The following is a 26,112-nucleotide window of genomic DNA, read 5'->3' on the forward strand; positions in this document are numbered from 1 at the left end:
TAGCTAGCTAATATGGTGGCTTATTTGCCTCCTTTTGAATCAAGTAGAACCTAGCACACTAACTCTACTGCAGTTTCAGTTCAAATACCCTTTTGATTAAATTCAAATTCGCATAAAATCAGTTATTTTTTAGTTATTCACCAAACTTTATTAGAATTTTTTTCACATACAACTTAAGTAATTTGTTTATCCCTTGCCAAAATCAAATTACACATTATTAAAATTTGTTTCAATTACTTGAAGTTTTCTTAAAATTTCTACATAACCAATTTTGAAGATGGTGTCAGATAAAGCAAGTAAAATAATTATTCATTATTTTTAATATTTTTAATATTAAAATTATCAAATTAATCATTAGATTTAATTAATTTCATAAACTTTTATTATAATAACTACTATGTGTATTTTTATTTAAAATATTCAATTTTTTTCATACATTTTCATATATTATCGCAGGTAGGACACAAGTATATATAGTAGTTAGAATATTAATTGCACTGTTCACTCTCCAAACACATACAATTTGGGAACTTTTTTTTATATTATATTATTATGTGTGAAATTCTTTATAATAAACTAAATTATGTGTTAAATATTGCTATGATTTTTTATAAAACACCACTGACGTTTTGTATTTTTACAGTTAAAATAATATTTTTTAACAAAACGTTAATAATATTTTGTGTTTTAATAATTAAAATAATATTTTTTATTATAAAATGCCAATAACATTTTATTCTTTTATAATTATTTTTTTTATTATAAAACATCAATAACATTGTGTACTACTACAATTATATAAAATATTAAAATATCAAATATTTTTGTATTTCATATTAAAATTATTCATATATAAAAATTTTATTTGGTACAATACATAGCTGCCTACTTTTTATAAAAGTCCTCGTTAGAGATACCAAATCTTATAGTATATGTCATTTGTGGATCACATTGATAAATGTATGAATAATTGGAAAAATATAATTAATTTCAAACTCAACCACTCAAGTTCATGATAATATACATGTATTTTAATGAGTTGTTATATACATAAGGATTAATATAAAATTTAAATTCCTTTAAATAAATAAATGAACTTACCATTCGATTAATAATTATATACTTTGAAAATCCTAACGCATGTCACGTGTTGAATTAAATTATAGGGGTGTTTGTTAAAAAGTACTTTTAGAGTTGTTACATATATTATAAATAAAACATGCTAATACAAAACATAAAATAGATTTTAATTTTTCAAGTTTTTTATATATATATTAGAAAAAATAAAAACCTTTTTCTTTTATACTCTTAAAACAATTTTTTTTAAAGTACTCTTTAGTTAAATCCTTAAATTATTATTATTATTATTGAGTTTCACTAGTTTCCAATTAGTTTGTTTAGTAGAAGGAAGGTATTTATTTATTTTATTTTTCTTTCTCAATATTGGACAGGTTAATTAAACCAATAATTTGGCAAATTAATTGAACCAATAATAAATTTTATGGTTAACTATTTTAATTTTTTTTAAGAAAAAATTATATTTTATAAATAATGATATTCTTTTTATTATAATATTTGATTCAACTTTGACCAAACTTGAACAAACTTCTAAATCTTTGAATCACTAATTTTTACTGACTTAATAATTGATCAGATTTTCAAAAGTTTGGTTTATTTAAGGATGAACCAAGATATATGGAATAAGAGTTTGAACCTGTGCCTCCAACCACCCACATATCAGGATTCAATACTTCTCTGATCTTTAGCCATGGCATGCAATAGCAGTGAAAATATTGGCAAACCAATCAGATGTAAAGGTTAAATTTATGTTTGTGAAATATTTCTATGCAGACTACTTATTATGATCAATCTAAATACCTAATTTAACGTGTTCTTGTTTGTTATTTTTGGAACAGCTGCAATATGCAGAAAAGCAGGTGAACCTCTTGTTATAGAGGAAATTGAGGTTGACCCACCAAAAGATTGGGAGGTTCGGATCAAGATTCTACTCACTTCTCTGTGTCACACTGATGTAACCATCTGGAAAATAGACCACGTAAGCATATCTATTTTCATAAGATTTTCGTTAAATCACTAAATAATTTCCAATGAGTATCCCATACATATCTGTAATTTTCCTTACCAGGTCAGTGCAGCAAAATTTCCAAGAATTTTCGGTCATGAAGCCGTAGGGTAACGTCTGATAAATTGAAATCGCAAGTCGCTTTAAAATTTTGATACCCTTATTTTTTTTACTGTGAGTGTATCAAAATTAAATTTTAATTATATTATACCGCTTTTTGTAACGGATACTTAAAGAGTTGTGGAGAGCGTGGGGGAGCACGTGAAAGAAGTGAAAGAAGGAGACAGAGTAGTCCCTGTGTTCCTGGCGAACTGCGAGGAATGCAGGGACTGCAAAAGTTCTAAGAGCAACGAGTGCTCCAAATTCAGGAAGGAGTTTTTCAGTGTAATGCCGAGAGATGGAACGAGCAGATTCAGGGATATGAATGGAGAAACGGTGCACCATACCTTGTGTGTTTCGAGCTTCTCAGAGTACACAGTTGTGGATGTGGCTCATTTGGTCAACATTAGCCATTATCACCTTCCTCCTCACGAGGCTTGCTTGCTCAGTTGTGGTGTTTCAACAGGTTACCATTTAAAACTCAATTAGAGACATTAATTTTTCATTTGTTATTGAGTTTTTTTGTTATCCTAAGTATATAAAAAATTTACCAACAAATTATAGCTCAAATGACATAGTTCTTTTATACTTAGTTAGAGATTATGAATTCAAATTTCATCTTTGTCGGGTTAAAGTGTTTTCATATGTCTGATTTTTAATTTAGTACTTGACATTATGTTTAAATGGTGATGCTTAACTTACTAAATAAAATAAAAAATTAATATTTAATTTAAAAATATAAAAATAAATACATTTTAAATATTTAAAATTTATTATAAAAAATAATTTAAAAAATTAGATACTGAAATATAAATATTATAGAAAATTAATAATAATAATAATAAATAAATAAATAGATAAGGTAATGGGAGGTCACAGAGGTTTGGCGTTGAAGGGGATGACGATGGATCATCATGATGATCACTGATTTATCAAGAGAGAAAAAGAGACACACATAACATAAAAGAAGAAATTTCAATACTCTTTTACTATATTAGTTTATTCCATCTCCATGACTCCATGTCAATGCAATAATATCTGTTTCGGTAACAAAATCAGATTTTTTGTTTTTTTCTGAAAGCAAACTATTAAATAGAATAAATTAAACTTATCTCTTACTTTAGACTTTGAAAAATATATACGATACTTGTATCTTTTTAATATATTTTAAAGTATGATTTTTTTTTAAACAGTGTATATTTATTGATTTTTTTTTCTTCATATTCACTTTTAATATTGTCTGATTAATCTTATTTAATGGGATAAGATTTTATTTCTGTTGTTGTAAATTCATTGTCACATCTAAGAGTAAAAAATATATAAAAAATATAAAAATGAAATTTTGTTGCAGGGTTGGGAGCGGCATGGAAAGTGGCCGACGTGGAAGAAGGGTCGACAGTGGCTATTTTTGGGCTAGGAGCTGTAGGCCTTGCGGTAAGTTACCAGAAACAACGTTAGTTTAGTTGTTTAAACCAATTTGAGTTGCTCTATTTGTAGTTATCAGAATTGAATCATGATTCGATCATACGACTGAATTATTAAATTACTGATTCAATTGATAGATTATAAATTAAATTAATTGACTCAATCATAATTAAATATAAATATAAAAAACAAAAAAAAAGCCTTCATTTAAATTTAGTTTAATTAAATTATGTATAAATTATAATATGATCCATACTTTATATATATGTAATATATAAAGTGTTTATAATAACTATAAACATATATAAAGTATATAACAAATAAAAATGGATCAAATGCGTTTATATCATGTATATCATTATAAGCGCCATATACATTAAAGTATTATTTGGTTTGGTGGCAAAATGATATGGTAAGAGTCTTTTTAGAAGACTAATTATTTTATTGTCGGTACCCCTAAGGTGATCCACTAGTTGGGAGTCTATTGGTGGAGACGTAGGTCTAGTGTTTGGCTACATCTGGTTTGATATGAACCGTTTGGTTTTTAGCGAGTTTAACTATTGTTAATCGGATTAATTACAAAAACGATTCGGTCAAATCAAATCGGTTGGATCACTAATTTATCAGTTTTTCAGTCAAATAGGTCGATTTAGTCCGGTTTTAATAACTATAGTTCTAGTTATTAGTTTACTAATTTGTTTATTAGGATTTAAATCTTATTTTATACATGTAGTAACTTACTAATTAGAAACAAATTCTTAAATGAATAGAGAAATAGTGAAATACCATAAATAATAAAAAAATATTTACATATCTAAAAAAAACATCAATTTTCAAATTAATTATTTATATAAAATATATATTAAAATAAATTAAATAATATATATAATTATATTTAAATATATAATGACTGATTTGACAATTAATTTTTAGTATGTATATAATATGTTTGCAGAGAAAAATATCCTTTTAAGAGATTTTTTTTTGGTTTTTTTTTTCTGATGCATAGATGATAATAAAAGTACAAGACCAAAAATTAATTTTCATATAAACTATCAAAATTTTTTAATATGAGATCAATTTTAATGACTTAAACTTTTGGCATCCCTTTATATAGAGAGCCTTTCATAATATTTCTTCTTGCCAAGAATAATTATATATTAATATTTTTATACTACGTTATTTCTCCAAGTTAAAAAAATAAAAGAAGATAAGATTTATCATTTTCTATCTGTTAGTCTAATTTCTTTTGGTCTCTAAACTTTAACTCGCGGCTTTTGAATGGCAACAGGTTGCTGTAGGAGCAAAACAACGAGGAGCAACAAAGATCATAGGCGTGGATATTAATCATGAAAAATTTGAAATAGGTTTGGGATATATCTCATGTGTACTAGCTAGCTAGGCTGGTCTTTAATTTTGTTTAAACTTTAAATAATACACATTATTTTGATTAATCTCGGGGACCATACCGTTACTGTGTGTTGTTTATACAGGAAAAAGATTTGGAATTACTGATTTTGTGAATCCCTCCACTTGTGGAGACAAGTCAGTGAGCGAGGTACTATGATGTTAGATGAGTAAATATTTTTTTTAGTTTTTGCACTTTTTGAAAATTGACAAATCGTCTCTTAATCTTTAAAAAATGGAGGCCACTCCAATAAAAATGCTTAAAACATCATTTTTTAAAGATATTTTTTTATTAATTAAAATTTAATACATATAATTGATTAAATTATGTTATTTTTGTCAAAATTATATGAGACAAATTAATTTGACCAAAAAATTGATAAACCAAACCTTAAATCGATCTAAATTAATATTATTTTTTATAAAAAATAACTACAATAACCTTATTATAAAAAATGATTAAAATATTTTTATTATATATATTTTTTAATTTTAAAAATCCTAAATTCTAACCCTATAACAAAACAGAGAAAAAAAAATGGTTAAAATTTAGGGATCTCAATATTATATATATATATATATATATATATATATATATATATATAAAATAAGAATCTTTTAGTCATTTTTTATAATATGAATATTATAATTATTTTTTATAAAAAAATATTAATTTAGACTGATTCAAGGTGTAATTTATCGATTTTTTGCCAAATCAATTTATTTAATCTAATTTTAATAAAAATAACATAATTTAATGAATTATATGTATTAAATTTTAATTATTTAAAAATATCTTTAAAAAAAGATGTTTTAAGCGTCTTTATCAAAGTGACTCCCTTAAACAATAATAAATCGATCCCTGTCTATTTCTTTTGAACCCTATCTATTTCTTTCGTTAGACACATCGATTCTTATGTGGTCAATAGACAGAGATTTGATGTATCTAACGAAAGAAATAGAGAGGAGCTAATTTGTTTAACGAAAGGGTTGATGCGTCTAATGAAAAAAATAAAAAGGGATCCATTTATATTTTTTAAATGTTAGGAAGCGACTTATCAATTTTCAAAAAGAATAGAAATCGAAAAAAATATTCACTTATGTTACTATAAAAGAATCTTTAAGTGTATACTAATAATCACCATATATTTCGTAGCAATTTGAACTATGCATACAAAAATTGTTGAACTTTGTATGCTGTGTCTTACATTTTTTGTTAGGTGATTAACGAAATGACAGATGGAGGTGCTGATTACTGCTTCGAGTGCATAGGGTTGGCTTCACTGATGGCAGAGGCTTTTAACAGTAGTCGGAATGTATATACGTTTATCTGATCTTGGAGTATTCATTGAGAAGAGAAAGAGAGGGACTTTTAGAATTTTTTTTAATTATATTTGTGTATGATGTCAGGGTTGGGGGAAAACCGTGATATTAGGGGTGGAAATGCATGGTTCGCAAGTGACATTGAATCCTTATCTGTTGTCGAGAGGCAGAACAATCACAGGATCAATGTTTGGAGGTCTCAAACCCAAATCTGATATCCCCCTCCTTGCTAATAAGTACTTGGACAAAGTAAGTGCAGCGCAATAATATTTTTCGTACCGCTACATCATTAATAAATATTATTATTTTTTACAAGAATTTGTATATATAAAATATATAATTTATATTTATATTTATTAGAATTTATACATACAAATTAATATAATTTATATCTATATTTATTAAAATTATTACATATAAATCAGTAAAATTTATTTATCGAAGACAATTTGATATTTATATTAACTAATTACTGACTGAAATTATTAAAATTTGTTCGCTCTAAAATTTTCTTAATATATCAATACTAAAAGATCAGATGGGTATATTAGCAAAATGTTTTTTATGGTGGCATATTCTGTTATTATAGGAATTTAGCTTGGAGGGATTCATAACGCACGAGGTGCCCTTCAAGGACATTAACAAAGCTTTTGACTATCTCCACCAAGGAAAGAGCCTCCGCTGCATTATAAAGATGGATCCTTAACTACTACTTCTACTGCTACATTTCATTGTAATTCTATTTCATATCCGTAAAAAATTATTGTATTCTCTTAAAAGTATTTATCGGAATAACAATATGATGCATGATTGACATATTTGATAACAATATCCTATGCAATTGGTTTCTTGTGCAATGTTTTAGTGCGATTGGTTTAAGGAATTTTAATTTATTTTTGAAAATTATTTATTGAAATCTATTACTTTTATATTTGTTTGAATTTTTAAAAAATTTAATTACTGTATTTGTTCTTATAATTTTATTAAATTTATAATTAAATTTTTATATTTTTTTAATTAGGTCTTTACATTGCTTTTAATCTTATAATTAAGTTTTTTTATGTCAAAAATATTAATATTTATCATAATATTTCTCCTAAAAAATATGTAGTCAAAGATTTAGTTAGATTTTTAATTATGAATACATTTAATTTGCAGATAAATATTTAATTATCTCTAATATTTTTTACTAAGGATCACATTACAAAATTAAAACTTAAAAGTAGTGTAAGGACTAGTCACCAAAAAAAAGTAGTGTAAGGACTCGATTAAAAGAAAAAAAAAGTATATGAACCTAATTATAAACTTAGTAAAATTATAAAGATCAATAAAATAATTAAATTTTTTTAAAATTTAAATTTTAGGAATAATCTTTTTCTATATATAGTATTAATTTTTTCTATTAAAAAGTGAGTATTTGATATTTTCATGTTAAGCGAATAAAAGTTAGTATATACAATTATTATATATTCTAACTATTATATATTTTGTTAAAGAATTGATCACCCCTTCTTTTATTGATATTGGGATTATTTTATAACCAAAGATTGTATAATAAAATAAAAGGTAAAGTATATTTTTTGTCTCTGAAATTTAATAAAAGTTTTAAAAATATTTTTAAGTTTTATTTTGTTTTAATTTTGTTCCAAAAGTTTTTGATTTGCATCAAATATACCTTCAACGGCTAAATTTTAAAAAAATTTAAGACCAATCTAATAATAATGCATAAAAATTATACTTGATTTGCTTGTGTTGATGATTGTTCTTATGAAATTATTGTTGAATTAGTCTTAAATTTTTTGAAAAATTAGTCGTCGGGATATATTTGATGCAAATTGAAAATTTATGGGACAAAATTGAAACAAAATAAAACTTAGAGATAGTTTTAAAATTTTTGTCAAATTTTAAGAACAAAAAATATACTTTACCCTAAAATAAATGTATTTTAATTTATTTTTTGAGATGTGAAAAACAATTTCTAACTATTTATTGTACTAAAAAAAGAAATTTTATATAATATTTGAGTATAATATTCTTAGACATAATATTCATGATAATATAGTCTTTTAAAATATATTTTTTAACTTTGAAATAATACATTATTTCAAGCACGGTCTATTATTACTCTTTACTGCTTAAGGATTAAATCTGAGCTATTCACTAACTAAAAAGTACATTTTATGACTTTAGTAAATGATGTATTCATACAAAAGTTTTATTATAAAATACGGCATTGTATTTGAATACTAACAAATGTGACTAATTAAAACTTACTGCCTGTTGTGATAAAATCAAATGAGGTGGATGACCATCATTTAATATAAGTGGTTCACATTCTCAAAAGAGATGAGTTTAATGAGAATTGAAAATGTTATCTTTTGTGTGCCTATAAATACATGTACTGAGGTAAAAGAAATACACACACAAAAGCAATAAGACACCTGTCTCTCTCACTTTCTCTAATTATATTTCTTTATTTTAATTGTTACCTCTTTCTTGTTTATTTATTTAGTTATTTCATAGCATGTTATCAGTACGAAGTTCTAACGAAATTATTAAGAAGACTTCAGGTAACAAATTTTTATTATGTCGAATCTCTTTCATCTTAAATATAATGCTTTTGATGTATTTAGAAATAATTATTTTCCATGGATATTAGATGCTGAAATCTATCTTGATTCAATGGATCTTGAAGATACCATTGAGGCTGAAAATAATATATCCCAAAAGGATAAAGATAAAGACATATTTTTTCTTCGTCGTCATCTTGAAGTATGATTGAAAAATGAATATCCCACACATTAAAAGATCCTGCAGATCTGTAGAAAGACCTTGAAAAAGGTATAATCATGAAAAAATGGTGATACCTCCTCAAGCCCGATATGTTAGAGAAAACTTTATCGACCTTCCATGCATCGAATGTGCTCCTGCAGTAGCAATCAAGAAAAAGGATTTAAATTTTTTTCTGAGCTAATTTCTTACTTTCTTGTTGCTGAACGCAACAATGAGTTGCTTTTAAGAAATCATGAAGCGCACCCAGCTGGCGCCGCCCCATTTCCTGAAGCAAATGCTGCAAATTATAACCTCAGAAGAGGTAAATTGCAAGATTTTGATAACAAGAAAAATTATGGAAGGAAAAGAAATTATGTTCACAAGAAAAGATTTCACCAGAAGTGAGATAAAGAAAGAAACAATGGGCAAAGTATATCAATTGAGGATAAATGCTTTCGTTGTGGTGGAAAGGACCATTGGTCACGTACCTGTCGTACCCCAAGGCACCTAGTTGATTTTTATCAAGCATCATTGAAAAGGGATGACAAAGAAAAGGAAATAAATTTTGTTTCAAATAATGAAAATTCTACCACTCATTATGATATATCTAATTTCTTTAAGGATTTTGAAGGAAATATTGGCTATTTGATCAATGATGGAATAGTTTAATATGTGTTTGCTAAGTATTCATATGAATAATTTTACTGTGCATGTACTTCTACTCATTTTATTATTATTATCATTTATTTTTTTTGAAGAAAAATGGCAAGGACATATTCTGAAGATATTTGCCTTGCAGATAGTGCAAGTTCGCACACTATTCTTAAAAGTGATATATATTTTACCCATCTTGTGCCAAAAGAAGAGTATGTTAATACTATTATTGGCTCGGACAATGTGATAGAAGACTCCGGAAGAGCTATAATTTTGTTTCCTGGAGGAACAAAATTTGTAATAAATAATGCACTATTATCTACCAAGTCTCTGAGGAACTTGTTGAGTTTCAAAGATATTCGCCGAAATGGATATCATATTGAAACAATGAATGAGGGAGATCATGAGTATTTATGTATCAGAACTCATGATTTAAATAAAAAAGTTATATTAGAAAAGTTGCCCTCACTTTCATCTGGGTTATATTATACCAAGATTAGTGCAATTGAATCATATGCCACTGTAAACCAGAAGTTTACTAGCCCAAATGAATTCATAACTTGGCACGACCGATTGGGTCATCCGAGAACAACCATGATGAGGAGAATTATTAAAAACTCTCATGGACATTCACTAAAGAACCAGAAGATTCTTAAAACTAGTGAATTTTGTTGTGCTGCATGTTCTCAAGGAAAGTTAATTTTAAGGCCATCATCAGTAAAGATTGGATTTGAGTCCCCTGAATTCTTAGAAATGATTCAAGGTGATATATGTGGACCTATTCATCCACCGTGTAGAACTTTTAGATATTTTATGGTCCTAATAGACGCATTTTCGAGATGGTCACATGTGTGCTTATTATCTTCTCGCAACCTGGCGTTTGCGAGATTACTGGCGCAAATTATTCGATTAAAAGCACAATTTCCAGAAAATCCAATCAAAGCAATTCGTCTTGATAATGTTGGTGAATTTACTTCCTAAGCTTTTGATGCTTATTGTATGGCTAATGGAATAAGTGTTGAACATCTAGTAGCTTATGTTCACACACAAAATGGGTTAGCAGAATCACTTATTAAACACCTCCAATTGATTGCTAGACCCTTGATTATGAGAACAAATCTCCCAACCTCGGTTTGGGGGCATGCTATTTTATATGCCGCAGCACTTATTCGTTTGAGGCCAACGAGTTACCATCAATTCTCTCCTATGCAATTAGCTTTTGGCCAGCAGACAAATGTTTCCCATTTAAGAATATTTGGGTGTGCGATATATGTTCCCATTGCACCACCTAATCGCACCAAAATGGGACCCCAAAGAAAATTGGGGATATATGTTGGATATGATTCTCCCTCTATAGTGAGGTATCTTGAGATACAATCGGGAGATGTATTTAAAGCCCGTTTTGCGGATTGTCATTTTGATGAATCAAAATTTCCAACATTAGAGGGAGAGAATAAGCTTCCTGAAATGGAACTTAATTGGAATGCATCATCGTTGATGCATTTAGATCCTCGATCAGGGCAATGTGAACTAGAAGTTCAAAAGATTATACATTTGCAGAGAATAACAAATGAATTGCCTGATGCATTTTCTGATACAAAGAGGATAACTAAATCTTATATATCAGCGAAAAATGCCCCAATTCAAATTGATGTCCCAGTAGGACAAGTAGCCACTGAAGCAAATTCACGCCAGAAGCATGGCAAGGCGGAAAATGCTCCAATTCGAATTGATATCCCAGTAGGACAAATAGCCACTGAAGCAAATACACGCCAGAAGCGTGGCAGGCCTGTCGGTTCCAAAGACAAAAATCTTCGAAAGAGAAAAGAGGTAAAAACTATTCCTGTTAAAAAAGACATAGTAGAGACACCTGCAGTTGTCCAAAATTCTGATATAGTTATAACGCCAGAAGACGTTCAGGTACCTGAAAATTGTGAAAATGACGAGATCTCGATAAATTATGTCTTTACAGGAGAGAAATGGGACCGAAATAAGACAATTGTCAATGGAATATTTGCATATAATGTGGCATTAAATATCCTGCATGAAAGTAAGGATCTTAAGCCAAGATCAGTCGAAGAATGTCGACAAAGAAATGATTGGCCAAAATGGGAAGAAGCCATGAAGGCTGAATTAGACTCACTTGCAAAACGTGAAGTCTTTGGACCTGTAGTCCGTACACCAGAAGATATAAAATCTGTTGGATACCGGTGGGTATTTATGAGAAAACGAAATGAGAAAAATGAAGTTGTGCGCTATAAAGCCCGACTTGTGGCACAATTTTTTTCACAAATGCCCGGTATAGATTATGAAGAAACGTATTCCCCTGTAGTGGATGCGATAACATTGCGTTATTTGGTTAGTTTATCTGCATATCATAAACTGCATATGCATTTAATGGATGTGGTAATAGCCTATTTGTACGGCTCATTAGATCGTGATATCTATATGAAAGTCCCTGAAGGATTAAAGATATCTAAACCATCCAGTAAATATTCACAAGGGTTATACTCAGTTAAATTGTAAAGATCTTTATATGGTTTAAAGCAATCTGGACGAATGTGGTATAATCGTCCTACTGAGTATCTGGCCAAAAACGGATTCAAGAATGATGATATCTGTCTATGTGTTTTCATAAAGAAAATCGCATCTGGATTCATTATAATTGCTGTGTATGTTGATGATTTAAATATCATTGGGACTCCTGAAGAGATTCCAACAATTATAAAAACTCTAAAAGAAGAGTTTGAGATGAAAGATCTTGGAATGACTAAATTTTGTCTCGGCCTGCAGATCGAGCATACAAAAAATGGGATCTTTATTCATCAAACAACATACACAGATAAGATTCTGAAAAGATTTTATATGGATAAGTCACATCCATTAAGTACCCCAATGATCGTAAGATCTTTGGATGTGGAGAAAGGATCAATTCCGTCCTAAAGAAGAGAATGAAGATATCCTTGGTCCTGAAGTACCATATCTTAGTACTATTCGCGCACTAATGTATCTTGCTAATAACACACGACCTGATATATCATTTGCTGTGAATTTACTAGCAAGATATAGTTCCTCTCCAACCAGAAGACATTGGAGTGGAATCAAACAGATCTTTCGATATCTTCATGGAACTGTTGATATGGGATTGTTTTATCCCTATGGATCTAAGTCACAATTAGTTGGCTATGCAGATGCTGGATATTTGTCTGATCCACATAAAGGGAGATCTCAAACAGGATACCTATTCACAAATGGTGGTACAGCTATATCATGGAGGTCCACGAAACAGACGATTGCAGCAACATCCTCTAATCATGCTGAAATACTAGCGATACATGAAGCTAGTCGCGAGTGTTTTTGGCTGAGGAGTGTGATCCAATATATTCTATCATCATGTGGACTGATTGATCAGAAGATAGCTCCAACTGTCCTGTTTGAAGATAATACAGCATGCATTGCTCAACTTAAAGGCGGATATATCAAAGGTGATAGAACAAAGCATATTTCTCCCAAATTCTTCTTCACTCATGATCTTCAAAATCAAGGGACAATTGATGTCCAACAGATCCGCTCAAGTGACAATCTGGCAGATTTGTTCACAAAGTCACTCCCAAAATCCTCCTTTGAAAGATTGGTACATGAGATTGGGATGCGCCAATTTCATGACATTAAATGATGTCGGCAAGAGGGGGAGACTGTACTCTTTTTTCCTTAGTCATGTTTTTTTCCACTGGATTTTTCTTGACAAGGTTTTTAATGAGGCAGTCCCAATCACAAAGGATATTGTACTCTTTTTCCTTCACTAAAGTTTTTTTCCCATTGGGTTTTCTTTAGTAAGGTTTTAACGAGGCAATAATCCTAAATGGTCATCCAAGGGGAGTGTTGTAATAAGATCAAATGAGGTGGATGACCCTCATTTAATATGGGTGGCTCACATTCTCAAGAGAGATGAGTTTAATGAGAGTTGAAAATATTATCTCTTGTGTGCCTATAAATACATGTACTGAGACAAAAGGAATACACACACAAAAGCAATAAAACACCTGTCTCTCTCACTTTCTCTAATTATATTTCTTTATTTTAATTGTTACCTCTTCCTTGTTTATTTATTTAGTTATTTCATAACACATAACACGGCCATCAATAATTGCTTTTTGTGACGTTGGCCATCTATAATTTACTCCTAAAAGTTGTATATAAAACACACCTCTGTCATTTTATATTCAACACATTTCTATCATTTTATAATATACCATCAGTTATATTTGGGTGTCTTCATTAAAAAAAAACTATTTTATACTTCTAGAATTTGAACACAAAATATAACTCTTTTTGTATATCAAAAGTGGATTATTAGTTGAAAAAAATTCGAGTAAACAAAATTTATTATTTTTATTTATTAGTTAATTTTATAAATTTAATAACTTAATAATATACTTTTAGGATATATTTTTAAATATTAATAACTAACTATATTTATAATTTTAAAAATCGAATTAAACTGACCAATTTAATCAGGTTAATCAAGAACCGATCATTCGATTAGTCCGAATGACAATGAAAATGATAGTTATTAAATTCAGACCGAATTGGTCGGTTCGATAAAAAATTTAATAAACAGAATTCTTAACCGATCCAAAATAACGTTCAAACTGTACAAGTAAATAAATCGGTCAAAATCGACTTGAACTGCAAACTAAACCGGACCACCCGTACCAATTTCAAAAAATTGACGTCACTAGAGTTGCAACCACCGAATTAATACTCAAATTGGCTCCTGAAATTTGACCCCAACTCAATTTAGCCTTCAAGGTTTCAATTGACTCTAATTGTATCCTGAAATTTTGCCCCGCGTCTCAATTTGGCCCTTCCGTCGTTTTCCGTCACCGAAAAGCTGACTTGACAATTTTGGTAGACACCTGGCACCCTAGCAGTTAGATGACGTAGTAAAATATTTGAAGGCATCAATTTAACCCCTAAAAATTTTAAATAAAACCTAGAAGTTCCAATTTTTCCAAATCGAAGAATGTCTCCAAGAGGTGAGAAGAATGTTGAGAAGCAGCAGTCAAAGCTCAGGTAGCTCTATTCAAATTAGAACATTAAGAAGGAAAGTTAAAGACACGGTATAATTCCCATTTACTCAAACTTCTTCAAATATTTTTACCAAAAGAGCACATTCTTCCATTTAACAAATTGATATGCAAAGAGTTGAAGTCAACTAATGTTAATGAAGCACATACTAGGATAAACACAAGCTTCTTGCAGAAAATTTAAGGGAAAGATTCTTGAGAAATAAAATAGACTCTACTTTAATCATTAAGTCAATCCTTCCCTCGCAGATTCTAACTAGTAATCACACCTTTAAAGTTCATGTATAAAAGTAAGATTTTTTTATCAAAATTATATTCTTCTTATGATCATTACATAATGCAGTACTCCCTTTCTACTATATCAGCACTCTTGTAAACAATAGTACAAAAAAGAATAAAGAAACACATGAAAGCAAAATTACCATGTGTGTTCATTGATGCAGACAATGTTCAGCACAGGAAATACTTTATTTTTACAAGAAATTACCCAATCAACAATTAAATTAAAATGGGATATGAAGAGAAAAATTGTTATTTTAAAATAGAATATGAAGAATCAAAAACTGCTCAAACGGACAAAGAATTGAACGATTTAGTTGATCACAGCCACACACATGCAAAAAAAATTAAACCCTAACATACAAAAATTCTATCATCATCAACAACCATAATCAACCACATTCTCCCAAAGTTTCACTGATGAAGTAGAGTGAAAAAAAAAATAAAAAACAACCCACAACCAACATGTTGAGAAAAACAGAGCACGGTAGTTGAGAGTATCGATTTTGTTACTAACCTGTTTTTTAAAAGATGACTCCTAAGTAATTAATCTTCACAATGGGATAGAAACAAGTAAGAAAAGCTTCAAAGCTCCATTACTGCGACATCCATGGTGCTTCTCTGACGGGAAGAAAAACAAGGGGAAGAGGAAGAAGAGAAAGGGTCAACTGGGTTTCACCTTTGAAGTGGTTAATGTTTGGATTTTCATTTAATCCATTTCTAAGGTGAACAATGTCGTTTCTAAAGATTTCGGCGCCAACAGTAAAATAGCGTCGTTTTGAGACTGTCAGGTGTCATTTAAAATAGTTAGGTTAGCTCTTCGGTGACAAAAAAATGATGGAAGGGCCAAATTGAGGCGCAGGACAAAATTTCAGAGTACAATTAGAGTCAATTGAAACCTTGAGGACTAAATTGAATCGGAGGACAAATTTTAGGGGCCAATTTGAGTATTAACTCTGCAACCACCAGGCTAAGATGTTCTTTAGTTAGTATATTGATGACCATAAAGATTTCCTTTTTATAAATATATTATAACTTATTAGACATATCCTAATTAATAACTTTATCTTATTAACTCTTTTTAGTCATGCAAAATTTAAAATCTCTTTATCCTTTTGTCTTTTTATTCTAATGAGTAGTTTATATTTAATTTAATTGAATTTTTTATTTTATATTTACTCACTTAAATTAATTAATTTTTAATTTTATATAATTATTAAAAAAACATTAAATATTGTTACATATGTCTAAATTAAAATGATAAACAAAATTTTTTTATTAATCATATCATATTTTTATTATTGATAATTATATAATATTTATTAATATTAACTTTTTTTTCAACATATATTTTATTAATATAATTAATTAATAAATTATTAAAATATTAAAATAAGTTAATTTAATATAAAAAAATTCATTATAAAAATAAATTAAATTTTTATATAATTATTTAATTATTACTGGATCAATCGGTTCAACCTGTAACCCAACGGTTGAATTAGTGACATGATAATCCAGTAGTTTGATCGGATTAATTATCGGTTAGATTCTGACAATTATGATGAAAATCACTTGGCAAAAAAATCGGTCTAAGAATCGGATGAACCAATAGTTAACAGTCAGAATTGACCGGGTTTTTTTTTTAGGTTATTGGTTCGGTGGTATACCCTCAAAACGACGTCGTTTTGAATTAATAAAAAAAAAAAACGAAATGCCCAGTACCCATCCCACACCCCTCTTTCTCTCCGAAGAAGAGGTAAATACCAAATCGGTACCCGAAAGATTTTGACGCAAACAAAATGATACCTAATCTTTGTTATTGACAAAATGATCCGCAAAAGATTTTAAAATTTGACAGAAGTGACCAACCTTCAATTGAGTTACCTGGAGTTATTTAAGGATGACGTGTCAGTTAACAATTTTCATAATTACAAAATTTACCACTTTTAATTTTTATAATATTAAAAACACCCCAATTTCGATTTTTTAAAACCCTAATCCCCTTTCTTCTGACCCTCGTCTCTTCCTCTTCCTTAGCATCCTCCTCAAATTTTCTTCTTCTTCCCTAATAAACTCCTCTTCATTTTTGTTCATCACTGCCTCTACTTTTCTCCTCCATCTTCCTCCGACCAACCTTCGACTCTGGCTTACTACAATAGCACCACCCTTTTCCTTCCTCATTCTTCTCTCTCTTCTAACCAAAGATGCTTATGTGAGACTCAACCCTTTTTTCTCAAGACTCAACCTCTTTTTCATTTCTCTTTTTTTTTCTTGACCCAATGGTTGTGATGCTACTATAGTTGTTGAGCTCATGATGGGTGGTTATAGAAACGACAGCAGCAGTGGCTTCGCCACTTCCAAGGCTGAAGAGAACGCCGTCCAAGAAGTGGCATCTCTCTCAGACTCAGCCCCAACACTTAAACACTTCTTCATCTTCTTTTTCTTCTTCTTATTTTTTGTCAGTCAAGACAGTTTCACATATGTTTAGTAAGAGATTGTTAGCAAAAATAGTAGCGGCAAAACTAACAAAATTCCATCAATTCTTCACTCAGAATGTTCGCATTTTTATTATCATTATCATAAAAAAAATTGATGCCTTGATAGCGTGATTCAACTCACTTTCAATCTCTTGATCCGCCCCAAAAGAAATAAGATTTTCATTGTAAACTTGCTTTCACTCCCAATTTTCATAAGCATCTTACCTAAAATATTTGATGTATCCTTTTTAGCTGTCTTACTTGAGGTCTTTTCAGTAAAAAAAAAAGAGAAGAAAAAAAGATATTAGAATTTTTTGAAAATGATGATGATTGAGAAGAAGAGATGAGAGTTTCAGAGAAAGGGGATTAGGATTTTTTAAAAATTAAAATTGGGATATTTTTAAAATTATAAAAATTAAAATTAGTAAATTTTGTAATTATAAAAATTGTTAACTGACACGTCACCTTCAAACCTTAACTCCGGCTAATTTAATTGAAGGTTGGTCACTTTTGTCAAATTTTAAAATCTTTCAGGAATCATTTTGTCAATAACAAAGATCAGGTACCATTTTATCAGCATCAGAATCTTTCGGGTACCGATTTGGTATTTACCTCCTCCGAAGAATGAAGATCGAAGAACCCTAGTCGGCTAGTCCTCGAACCTCCTTCGAAATTTGATCGCAGCCTGCAGGCACCAACCCTTTTCAAAGTCATCGCCGAACTCTTCTTCTCCAGTAGAGGGTGCTGTCGCCACCGGCGGAGATAGACCGTAGGTGCCGCGTCACGTGTGGAAGCTCTCCTCGTCCCTCTTCTCATCGTTCCTCCTCTCCTCACCGTCGCAGGAAGGTCTGCGTCAGCTCGTGGCGTCGCAGTCGCGAAGGCTTGGTCGGTCGTCGTCTCTTGTAGCGCGCGCTCTCTCTCTCTGCCTTTGTCCGAGCTCAACATCCCTCTTCTTCGAGCTCTCTCTCGCTCTCTGTCCAAGCTCACTTCGATTCTTCCGTCGCCGTCAGTTCCCATTCTTCCGTCATCATTACTTCCCTTCCTCCCTCGCTGTCGGTAAGCACTGATGCTTAAAATTTTTTTTACTTGTTTTGTACTTTTGTTAATAATACTGAGTTGCTGACTTTATTAATAATACTGGATTTACTGATTGTTTGATTCTAAATTGCTGAATTAATAATAGTTAATACTGATTTTGTTAATTTTTGTTTATTCTGAGTTGTTAATTTTCTGAAATAATAGTTGAATTGAATGATTCTATTAAACTTTTATTGATATTTGAGTGATACACAACGATTGAGATTGTTGCTTCTTAACTTTGTTGAATTTGTGATTCACTGAGATGAAATTTTATTTGTATTTTTTTTTTCGAAGCACAACAAATCTTTCATTTTAGGGCTCCAACATTTTGACTTTGTAAACAACGATAATGGAATATTACGTGTTGGAAGTTAGCTTTTGCTCTTTCATATTTGTTAAAGGCTAATATTTATATTATCCTTCTAACTATTTATTCCATTTTTGAATTGCCACGTAAAGATAGAAGATATGTTTTATTTAATTGAATGTGAGTGTGTTTTGATGAAGATATTTATGCTTGTGATAGAATAGAAGTGTTTTCATTTCTGCAATCTCACTTTTTTTGATTGGATTGTCTAACACCTTAAGTCTCAGATATAGTTGTTCAATTCTAGACTCTAACTTCCTTAAGCTTTTTTGTTACTAGAACAATGAAGAGAGTTTTTCAATGAAGAGTGTATTTATATCACTATATGTAACTATCGAAAAAAATCAGGGATTAATTGTTGTTTTTGTTCTGCTTCAATTATTGTTGATTGTTGTTAACTTTTTTAATTAATTTTGTAATATTGTTCTGATTATGAGTTAATTTCTTAGTTGTTGGTTTGTTGATTAAAAACTAATTAAAAAAATTTTATTTTGAAGATGCATTGTGTATTTTGAAGTTTTATATTAAATTTTTAATATTTTTATTTTATATATAATTAAATCGGTTCAATCATAATTCGATTTTGATTAGACTATTGAATCATTAAACTAGTCACTCAACTGATTTATTAACCAATTTTGTTCTAGCAATTTATTGGCCAAAAATAACTTCTAGCATTTTTCAATTAATAAAAATGAGTTTCATTAATTTATTTCCAAATACACTTAATTATTTTATGAGTTTTGATATTAGTAAATTCTTTTAGAATTTCACACAAAAATTTCAAAAGACTAATGACCTTTGGCCAATAATTGATTAACAGAAACAAAATAATCAAATATACATATACAAATCATTATATTTTACACATGATATAAGTATTGAGTATATGTTTTATTTTTTTTTAATTTAACCAGCTAAGAATGGAGAAGACTCTTAAGCTAACAACAAAATTTATTATGAAAATCAAGTTCTCTAAAATAAGAAAGTTATTAAAATAAAAACAAACAATAATTTAATCACTCTCAAATTAAAATAATAAAAAATTTAAAATAATTATTCTAATGAAGAATTAATGATTATCATCATGTGAAAATATATTATTTTGACCATTAAATAATAAATTATAAAATTTATTTTTATTTAAAATAAAAATATTACTTTTATTTAAAGTGTTACAAAATAAATAAATTATTTTTTAAATAAGAATCATCGTAAAAAATGTTTTTGGCAATAGTTGCCTTTTAAGTGCGACAAACAACAACTAACATTTTGTTTGGATAAAATTGGGTGGGAGCTTCTGAGTTCTGACCCAGACACAAGACTCGATGAAGATGAGTTGTTTGAACGGGACAACCATCTCACTCTCATGCCTCAAACTCGCTTTCCCTTCTTACTCTTCTTCCTTCCAGAACCTTCCATTTCGCCGTACCATCAAGCCTCTCTCCGCCGCCCTCCAAACATCTCCCGCCACTTCACCATCAACCACCAAGGCCGAGGACCAAGGTGCGAGGTCTCACTGGAAGGCCGCAATAGACTTCAAGTGGATAAAGGATAACAAGGAAGCCGTTGCTGCCAACATTCGCAACCGTAACTCCGATGCTGATTTGGAACTCGTCCTTCAACTCTATGACCACTTCTTTAATCTTCAGAAGGTCACTCTTATTTCTTCATTCTCCATTATAATAATTTCCCCAAATTCATGTGTTCTGAAATGCCTGTTATTTCCAAGATTTACCATGCTTAATCATGTTATAGTGTCATCTAATTAGATTAATGCAAATAAATAGGAAGGGGAAGAAAAAAGGACTTTATGTTCCCAATTGCTCAGCTAATTGGTTTCCAGAAAGCAGGAAGTTGAGAGAGTGCGCGGAGAAAGAAATGCGGTAGCAAACAAGATGAAAGGGAAAATGGAACAATCTCAGCGTCAAAGACTAATTGAGGAAGGTGCTCTTGGCACCCAACTACCTTTGCTCTGCCTTTTAGGTCAATTCCTTAAGACACTCGCATTTTGCATGCAGGAAAGAATTTGAAGGAAGGACTCATTGCTTTGGAAGAAGACCTGCTCAAGCTTAACGACAAACTTCAACTCGAAGCGCAGCGTATACCAAACATGACTCATCCAAATGTTCCAATAGGTGGAGAGGATAGTTCTATGACAAGGAAGCTGGTATTTGGTTACTACAGTTCCTAAAAACTTAGCTTGTTAGTGGATCAATTTTTCTCAAAATGTTAATGGATCATCTTACTTCGTAGGTTGGCAGCGCTCCAGAATTTAGTTTCCCTGTCAAGGATCATCTTGAACTAGGAAAGGAACTTTGCCTTTTCGATTTCGACACAGCTGCAGAGGTATGCCTTGGTTAACTTAAGGTATTTCGTTAGCTATTATGCAACAGGTGAAGGTGAAACCTTACATAGCAGACACGATTAGGTGTTGGAATCTATTTACTTAGACCTTAGTACACTTGTTTTTCTAGGAAATGCAGGCATGCCTTTGAGGCTACATATTATCTCATGGGAAAGTAACCAGAGGTCGTTCCATATATGATTTTAGAAGACCTCCTTAGTTTTTTCCATACTAGTTATTCTCTGTGATTGTTAGAAGACCTCATTTCAAGTGCTCCTCTATGATAGTTTATTTCTTATCTTCTATTGTAAACTTCGCATTGACATGGAAGTTTGGGTCTTGGAAAAACAAGAAACAAATATATTCTGACTTTAGTTGTATGTGAGATGCATCTAATATGCTGTTTCACAGGTCAGTGGGTCAAAGTTCTACTACTTGAAAAATGATGCAGTTTTGTTAGAGATGGCCCTTGTGAATTGGACACTTTCAGAAGTGATGAAGAGAGGCTTTACTCCATTAACAACGCCTGAACTTGTACGGTCCTCTGTTGTTGAAAAATGTGGCTTCCAACCTCGTGGAAACAATACAGAGGTTTGTTAGTGTCTATTTCACAGAAATCTGCTTCTTTCTTATCAGTTGCATTGTTTGAGTTCGTGAGAATGGACATAAGATAAACAGCTGATGACAAATGTGTCATGGCAATGACAACCAATTTGACAGAGTCAGACAGTTTATAGGCTCTCAGAAAACATGTTTATTTTAGTCATTTCATCTTTATTTTGTATTTTGTTAAGCATGGGACTTATAACTTGGTTGGCGTAATAATGATAATCACAATCAGGTCCAACCTTGTTATGCAGCAAAGACTTAAAATGACCATTGAGTTTTTCCCCCAAGAGTCTATTTTTCATGTTTATATTTTTCTGGTTGAGGTTCATAGCTTCTTTTGATGTTTCATTTTCATGCCAAAATTATACAGGTTTATTCCATAGAAGATAGTGACCAATGCCTCATCGGCACTGCAGAGATACCTGTTGGGGGTCTTCATATGGATTCTATACTTGCTGAAACTTTGTTACCCCTGAAATATGTAGCATTTTCTCATTGCTTCCGTACTGAGGCTGGTGCCGCTGGCAGTGCAACAAGGTAATTTTGATTGTAGAGCTGATTGGGTGTAGCGAGGCAATTTAAAGATTATTAGTAACTTTTTATTCTAAAATTTCTAGTTATAATTAAAACTGAGCAGGGGTCTTTATCGAGTTCACCAGTTCAGCAAGGTTGAAATGTTTATTTTCTGCCGCCCAGAAGAGAGTGAACATTATCATGAAGAGCTTATTAAAATTGAAGAAGACATGTTCTCATCCCTTGGGTTACATTTTAAGTAAGAGTTACCACTTATGCCGAAGTACATCCTTTTCAAATTTTAACCATGATTTGATTACTATATTTGGTATGATTCTGTGTTTCTGCAGAACTTTAGATATGGCTTCCGAAGATTTAGGTGCACCTGCTTACCGTAAATTTGATGTGGAGGCATGGATGCCTGGCTTAGAACGGTTTGGCGAGGTACTGCAAATACATTTTCTATCTGATAGGCTCATGCTGCGTAATCTTTTTAGCCTCTTTGGTCTAAGGTTACTGCTTTTCCGATTTTCATATTGGGAAATTATCTAAATAGCCGCAATGGTTGGTTGCACTAAGGGAACTGCTTTTTTTGGTGAAGAAAATGTTAATGATGTAGTGAAGCAGATATAGATTGTGTTTCTTTTGATGTAATCTGCTGAGCCTTCTTTTTTTACACCTCCTGTATGATATTATGACAGATTTCAAGTGCATCAAATTGCACAGACTATCAGAGTCGTAGGTTGGGAATCCGGTATCGCCCGTCGGAAGCACCGGTTGCAAGCCCAAAAAAGTCTAAAGGCAATCTGGCTCCACCACTGTTTGTTCACACGCTAAATGCAACAGCTTGTGCAGTGCCACGGATGATAATATGCTTGCTTGAGAATTACCAGCAAGAAGATGGATCCATCCTTATCCCTGAGCCTTTGAGGCCCTTCATGGGTGGGCGCAGTGTTATCTCTAGAAGATTGTGATACAAGGGATCGCAGCCTTTCCATCATTTGAAGGACTTTTGCTGTTGCGGCTTTAGATTGTGGTGGTAGATGAGTTCAATCAACTTTATCTATGGAAGTTGGCAAAAATTAAGTGGTTGGTTCCTGATACGTATGAAACTTAGTGATATATCTGTGAAATATAATTTTTTGTTTAGTGTAGGCACATATATTTCAACACTATTGCATACTAAAAAATTATCAATGACAACAATAGTCCTGATACATTGATCTAACCCCCTTTTTCTATTTAATTTAAAGAGTTCAGGGTTTTTTTTCTCTCTTTTTTAGGTCTTGAAGAGTTGAGGTTAAGAAGTGTTTTCAGAAGGTTGGATCATTTACATTATAGCCTTAAGCCTTTGGACAGAGGGATCCTGAAGAATTGGAAAGGAGCAGGCAAAAATCATGCATATATTAATAAGTAATATAGAAAGGAAGGAGTAGAAGAATACTCTCTGAAAATTAACTTACTATTAAACTTAAAAAATAAAAAAAATAAAAAATAAAATATCTTAAATACTCTCTGAAAATTAACTTACTATTAAACTTGAAAAAAAAATCTTAAATTATAAACTTAAATCTGAACTATTGATATAAAATATAATATACAACAAAATTTTATTTCATTAGGTGTGATCGGTAACATAGATCAATCAAACGGCATCATTAAATCTGATATAAAGTATAAATAGAGTTAAAGATCTGTTTAATTAACAAGGAGGATAGTATAAAATAATTTTGTACATATTGTGATAAGGATGACAAAGTGGATGTTCATTTATGATGGGCGGTCTAATATTTTCAATAATAAATGAATTAAATGAGAGTTTGAAAACATAAAATTTTTATATGTATAAATAGAAGACAAATTCTCAAGGAATATACACACACAAAAGCAATAAAATATTATTCTCTTTATATATAGTTTTTCTCTCTCTCTCTTTTCGTTGCTACATATAAATATATGAATCATCTTTATTGATCTAATTATATTAATGTTAGAGTCTTCTATCAACATTTCTTTATTTTATATTATATCTTATTTATTTATTTAGTTGTTTTACAACACGTTATCAGCACGAAACTCTAACGAAATTTTAGGAAGACTTCAGGTAACAAATTTTTATTATGTCGAATCTCTTTTATCTTGAATATAATGCTTTTGATATATTTGAAAATAATTATTTGTCATAGATACTAGATGCTAAAATCCATCTTGATTCAATGGATCTTGGAGATACCATTGAGGCTGTAAATAATACATTTCAGAAGGATAAAGCCAAAGCTATGATTTTTCTTCGTCGTCATCTTGACGTATGATTGAAAAATGAATATCCCACATCAAAAGATCCTGCAGATTTATGGAAAGACCTTGAAGAAAGGTACAATCATCAAAAGACGGTGATTCCTCCTCAATCCCGATATGTTAGGAAAAACTTTCTCGACCTTCCATGCCTCGAATGTGCTCCTGCAGTAGCAATCGAGAAAAAGGATTTAAAAATTTTTTTGAGCTAATTTCTTACCTTCTTGTTGCTGAGCGCAACAATGAGTCACTCTTAAAAAAATCATGAAACGCGCCCAACTGGTGCCGCCCCATTTCCTGAAGCAAATGCAGCAAATCATAACCCCAGAAGAAGTAAATGGCAAGGCTTTGGTAGCAAGAAAAATTATGGAAGGAAAAGAAATTATGTTCACAAGAAAGAATCTCACCAGAAGTGGGATAAAGAAAGAAATAATGAGCAAAGTATATCAATTGAGGATAAATGCTTCCATTATGGTGGAAAGGACCATTGGTCACGTACCTGTCGTACCCCAAGGCACCTAGTTGATCTTTATCAAGCATTCTTGAAAATGGATGACAAAGGAAAGGAAACAAATTTTGTTTCAAATGATGAAAATTTTACCACTCATTATGATGTATCTAATTTCTTTCAGGATTTTGAAGGAAATATTGGCTATTTGATGAATGATGGAGTAGTTTGATATATGTATGTATTTGTTAAGTATTCATGTGAATAATTTTACTGTGCATGTACTTCTACTCATTTTATTATTATTATCATTTGTCTTTGAAGAAAAATGGCAAGGACATATTCTGAAGATATTTGCCTTGCGGATAGTGCAAGTTCGCACACTATTCTTAAAAGTGATATATATTTTATCCATCTTGTGCCAAAAGAAGAATTGTTAATACTATTATTGGCTCAGGCAATGCGATAGAAGGCTCCGGAAGAGCTATAATTTTGTTTCCCGGAGGAACAAAATTCATAATAAATAATGCACTGTTGTCTACCAAGTCTCGAAGAAACTTGTTGAGCTTTAAAGATATTCGCCGAAATGGATATCATATTGAGACTATGAATGAGGGAAGTCATGAGTACTTATGTATCACAACTCATGATTCAAATAAGAAAGTTATATTAGAAAAATTACCCTCACTTTCATATGGGTTATATTATACCAAGATTAGTGCAATTGAATCACATGCCATTGTAAATCAGAAGTTTACTAGCCCAAATTATTTCATAACTTGGCACGACCGATTGGGTCATCCGGGAATAACCATGATGAGGAGAATTATTGAAAACTCTC

General features: G+C 30.7%; 2 protein-coding genes across 5 annotated transcripts; both read left to right on the forward strand.

Annotated features, from left to right (window-relative positions):
* The first annotated feature begins 1,679 nt into the window (after window positions 1-1,679).
* LOC130945045 (alcohol dehydrogenase-like 2) lies at window positions 1,680-7,194 on the forward strand. Of its 2 annotated transcripts, none has more exons than XM_057873699.1 (10): window positions 1,680-1,817; window positions 1,917-2,056; window positions 2,147-2,193; window positions 2,320-2,648; window positions 3,534-3,616; window positions 4,899-4,974; window positions 5,101-5,165; window positions 6,235-6,330; window positions 6,425-6,586; window positions 6,927-7,194. In XM_057873699.1, the coding sequence occupies exons 1-10, from the start codon at window positions 1,769-1,771 to the stop codon at window positions 7,041-7,043; spliced, it is 1,164 nt and encodes a 387-aa protein (XP_057729682.1). In that variant the 5' UTR covers window positions 1,680-1,768; the 3' UTR covers window positions 7,044-7,194. The 2 variants fall into 2 exon arrangements, with proteins under 2 accessions (XP_057729682.1, XP_057729683.1); XM_057873700.1 differs by having other exon boundaries at window positions 1,687-1,811.
* A 13,140-nt stretch (window positions 7,195-20,334) lies between these two features.
* LOC130946725 (serine--tRNA ligase, chloroplastic/mitochondrial-like) lies at window positions 20,335-24,416 on the forward strand. 3 transcript variants are annotated; one of them, XR_009072349.1, is made up of 10 exons: window positions 20,335-20,714; window positions 20,913-21,006; window positions 21,081-21,229; window positions 21,316-21,408; window positions 21,818-21,997; window positions 22,386-22,552; window positions 22,653-22,787; window positions 22,879-22,972; window positions 23,230-23,617; window positions 23,812-24,416. XR_009072349.1 is itself a non-coding variant. In XM_057875566.1 (9 exons), exons 1-9 carry the CDS (start codon window positions 20,388-20,390, stop codon window positions 23,500-23,502), a joined length of 1,512 nt encoding a protein of 503 aa, XP_057731549.1. In that variant the 5' UTR covers window positions 20,335-20,387; the 3' UTR covers window positions 23,503-23,769. The 3 variants fall into 3 exon arrangements, 2 of the variants coding, with proteins under 2 accessions (XP_057731549.1, XP_057731550.1); XM_057875566.1 differs by lacking the exon at window positions 23,812-24,416 and having other exon boundaries at window positions 23,230-23,769; XM_057875567.1 differs by lacking the exon at window positions 23,812-24,416 and having other exon boundaries at window positions 20,477-20,714; window positions 20,850-21,006; window positions 23,230-23,768.
* Window positions 24,417-26,112: the final 1,696 nt, after the last annotated feature.

Source organism: Arachis stenosperma, chromosome 8 (genome assembly GCF_014773155.1).
Source record: "Arachis stenosperma cultivar V10309 chromosome 8, arast.V10309.gnm1.PFL2, whole genome shotgun sequence".
Lineage (NCBI taxonomy): Eukaryota > Viridiplantae > Streptophyta > Magnoliopsida > Fabales > Fabaceae > Arachis > Arachis stenosperma.

Bases quoted from the DNA above. Each gene is read 5' to 3' on its own strand.
- LOC130945045 (XM_057873699.1), top strand. From the start codon at position 1,769: ATGGCATGCAATAGCAGTGAAAATATTGGCAAACCAATCAGATGTAAA. The intron at 2,194-2,319 runs GTAACGTCTGAT...GGATACTTAAAG, and splicing joins TTCGGTCATGAAGCCGTAGG to AGTTGTGGAGAGCGTGGGGG. The intron at 5,166-6,234 runs GTACTATGATGT...ATTTTTTGTTAG, and splicing joins GAGACAAGTCAGTGAGCGAG to GTGATTAACGAAATGACAGA.
- LOC130946725 (XM_057875566.1), top strand. From the start codon at position 20,388: ATGAAGATGAGTTGTTTGAACGGGACAACCATCTCACTCTCATGCCTC. The intron at 21,409-21,817 runs GTATGCCTTGGT...GCTGTTTCACAG, and splicing joins ATTTCGACACAGCTGCAGAG to GTCAGTGGGTCAAAGTTCTA. The intron at 22,788-22,878 runs GTAAGAGTTACC...GTGTTTCTGCAG, and splicing joins TCCCTTGGGTTACATTTTAA to AACTTTAGATATGGCTTCCG.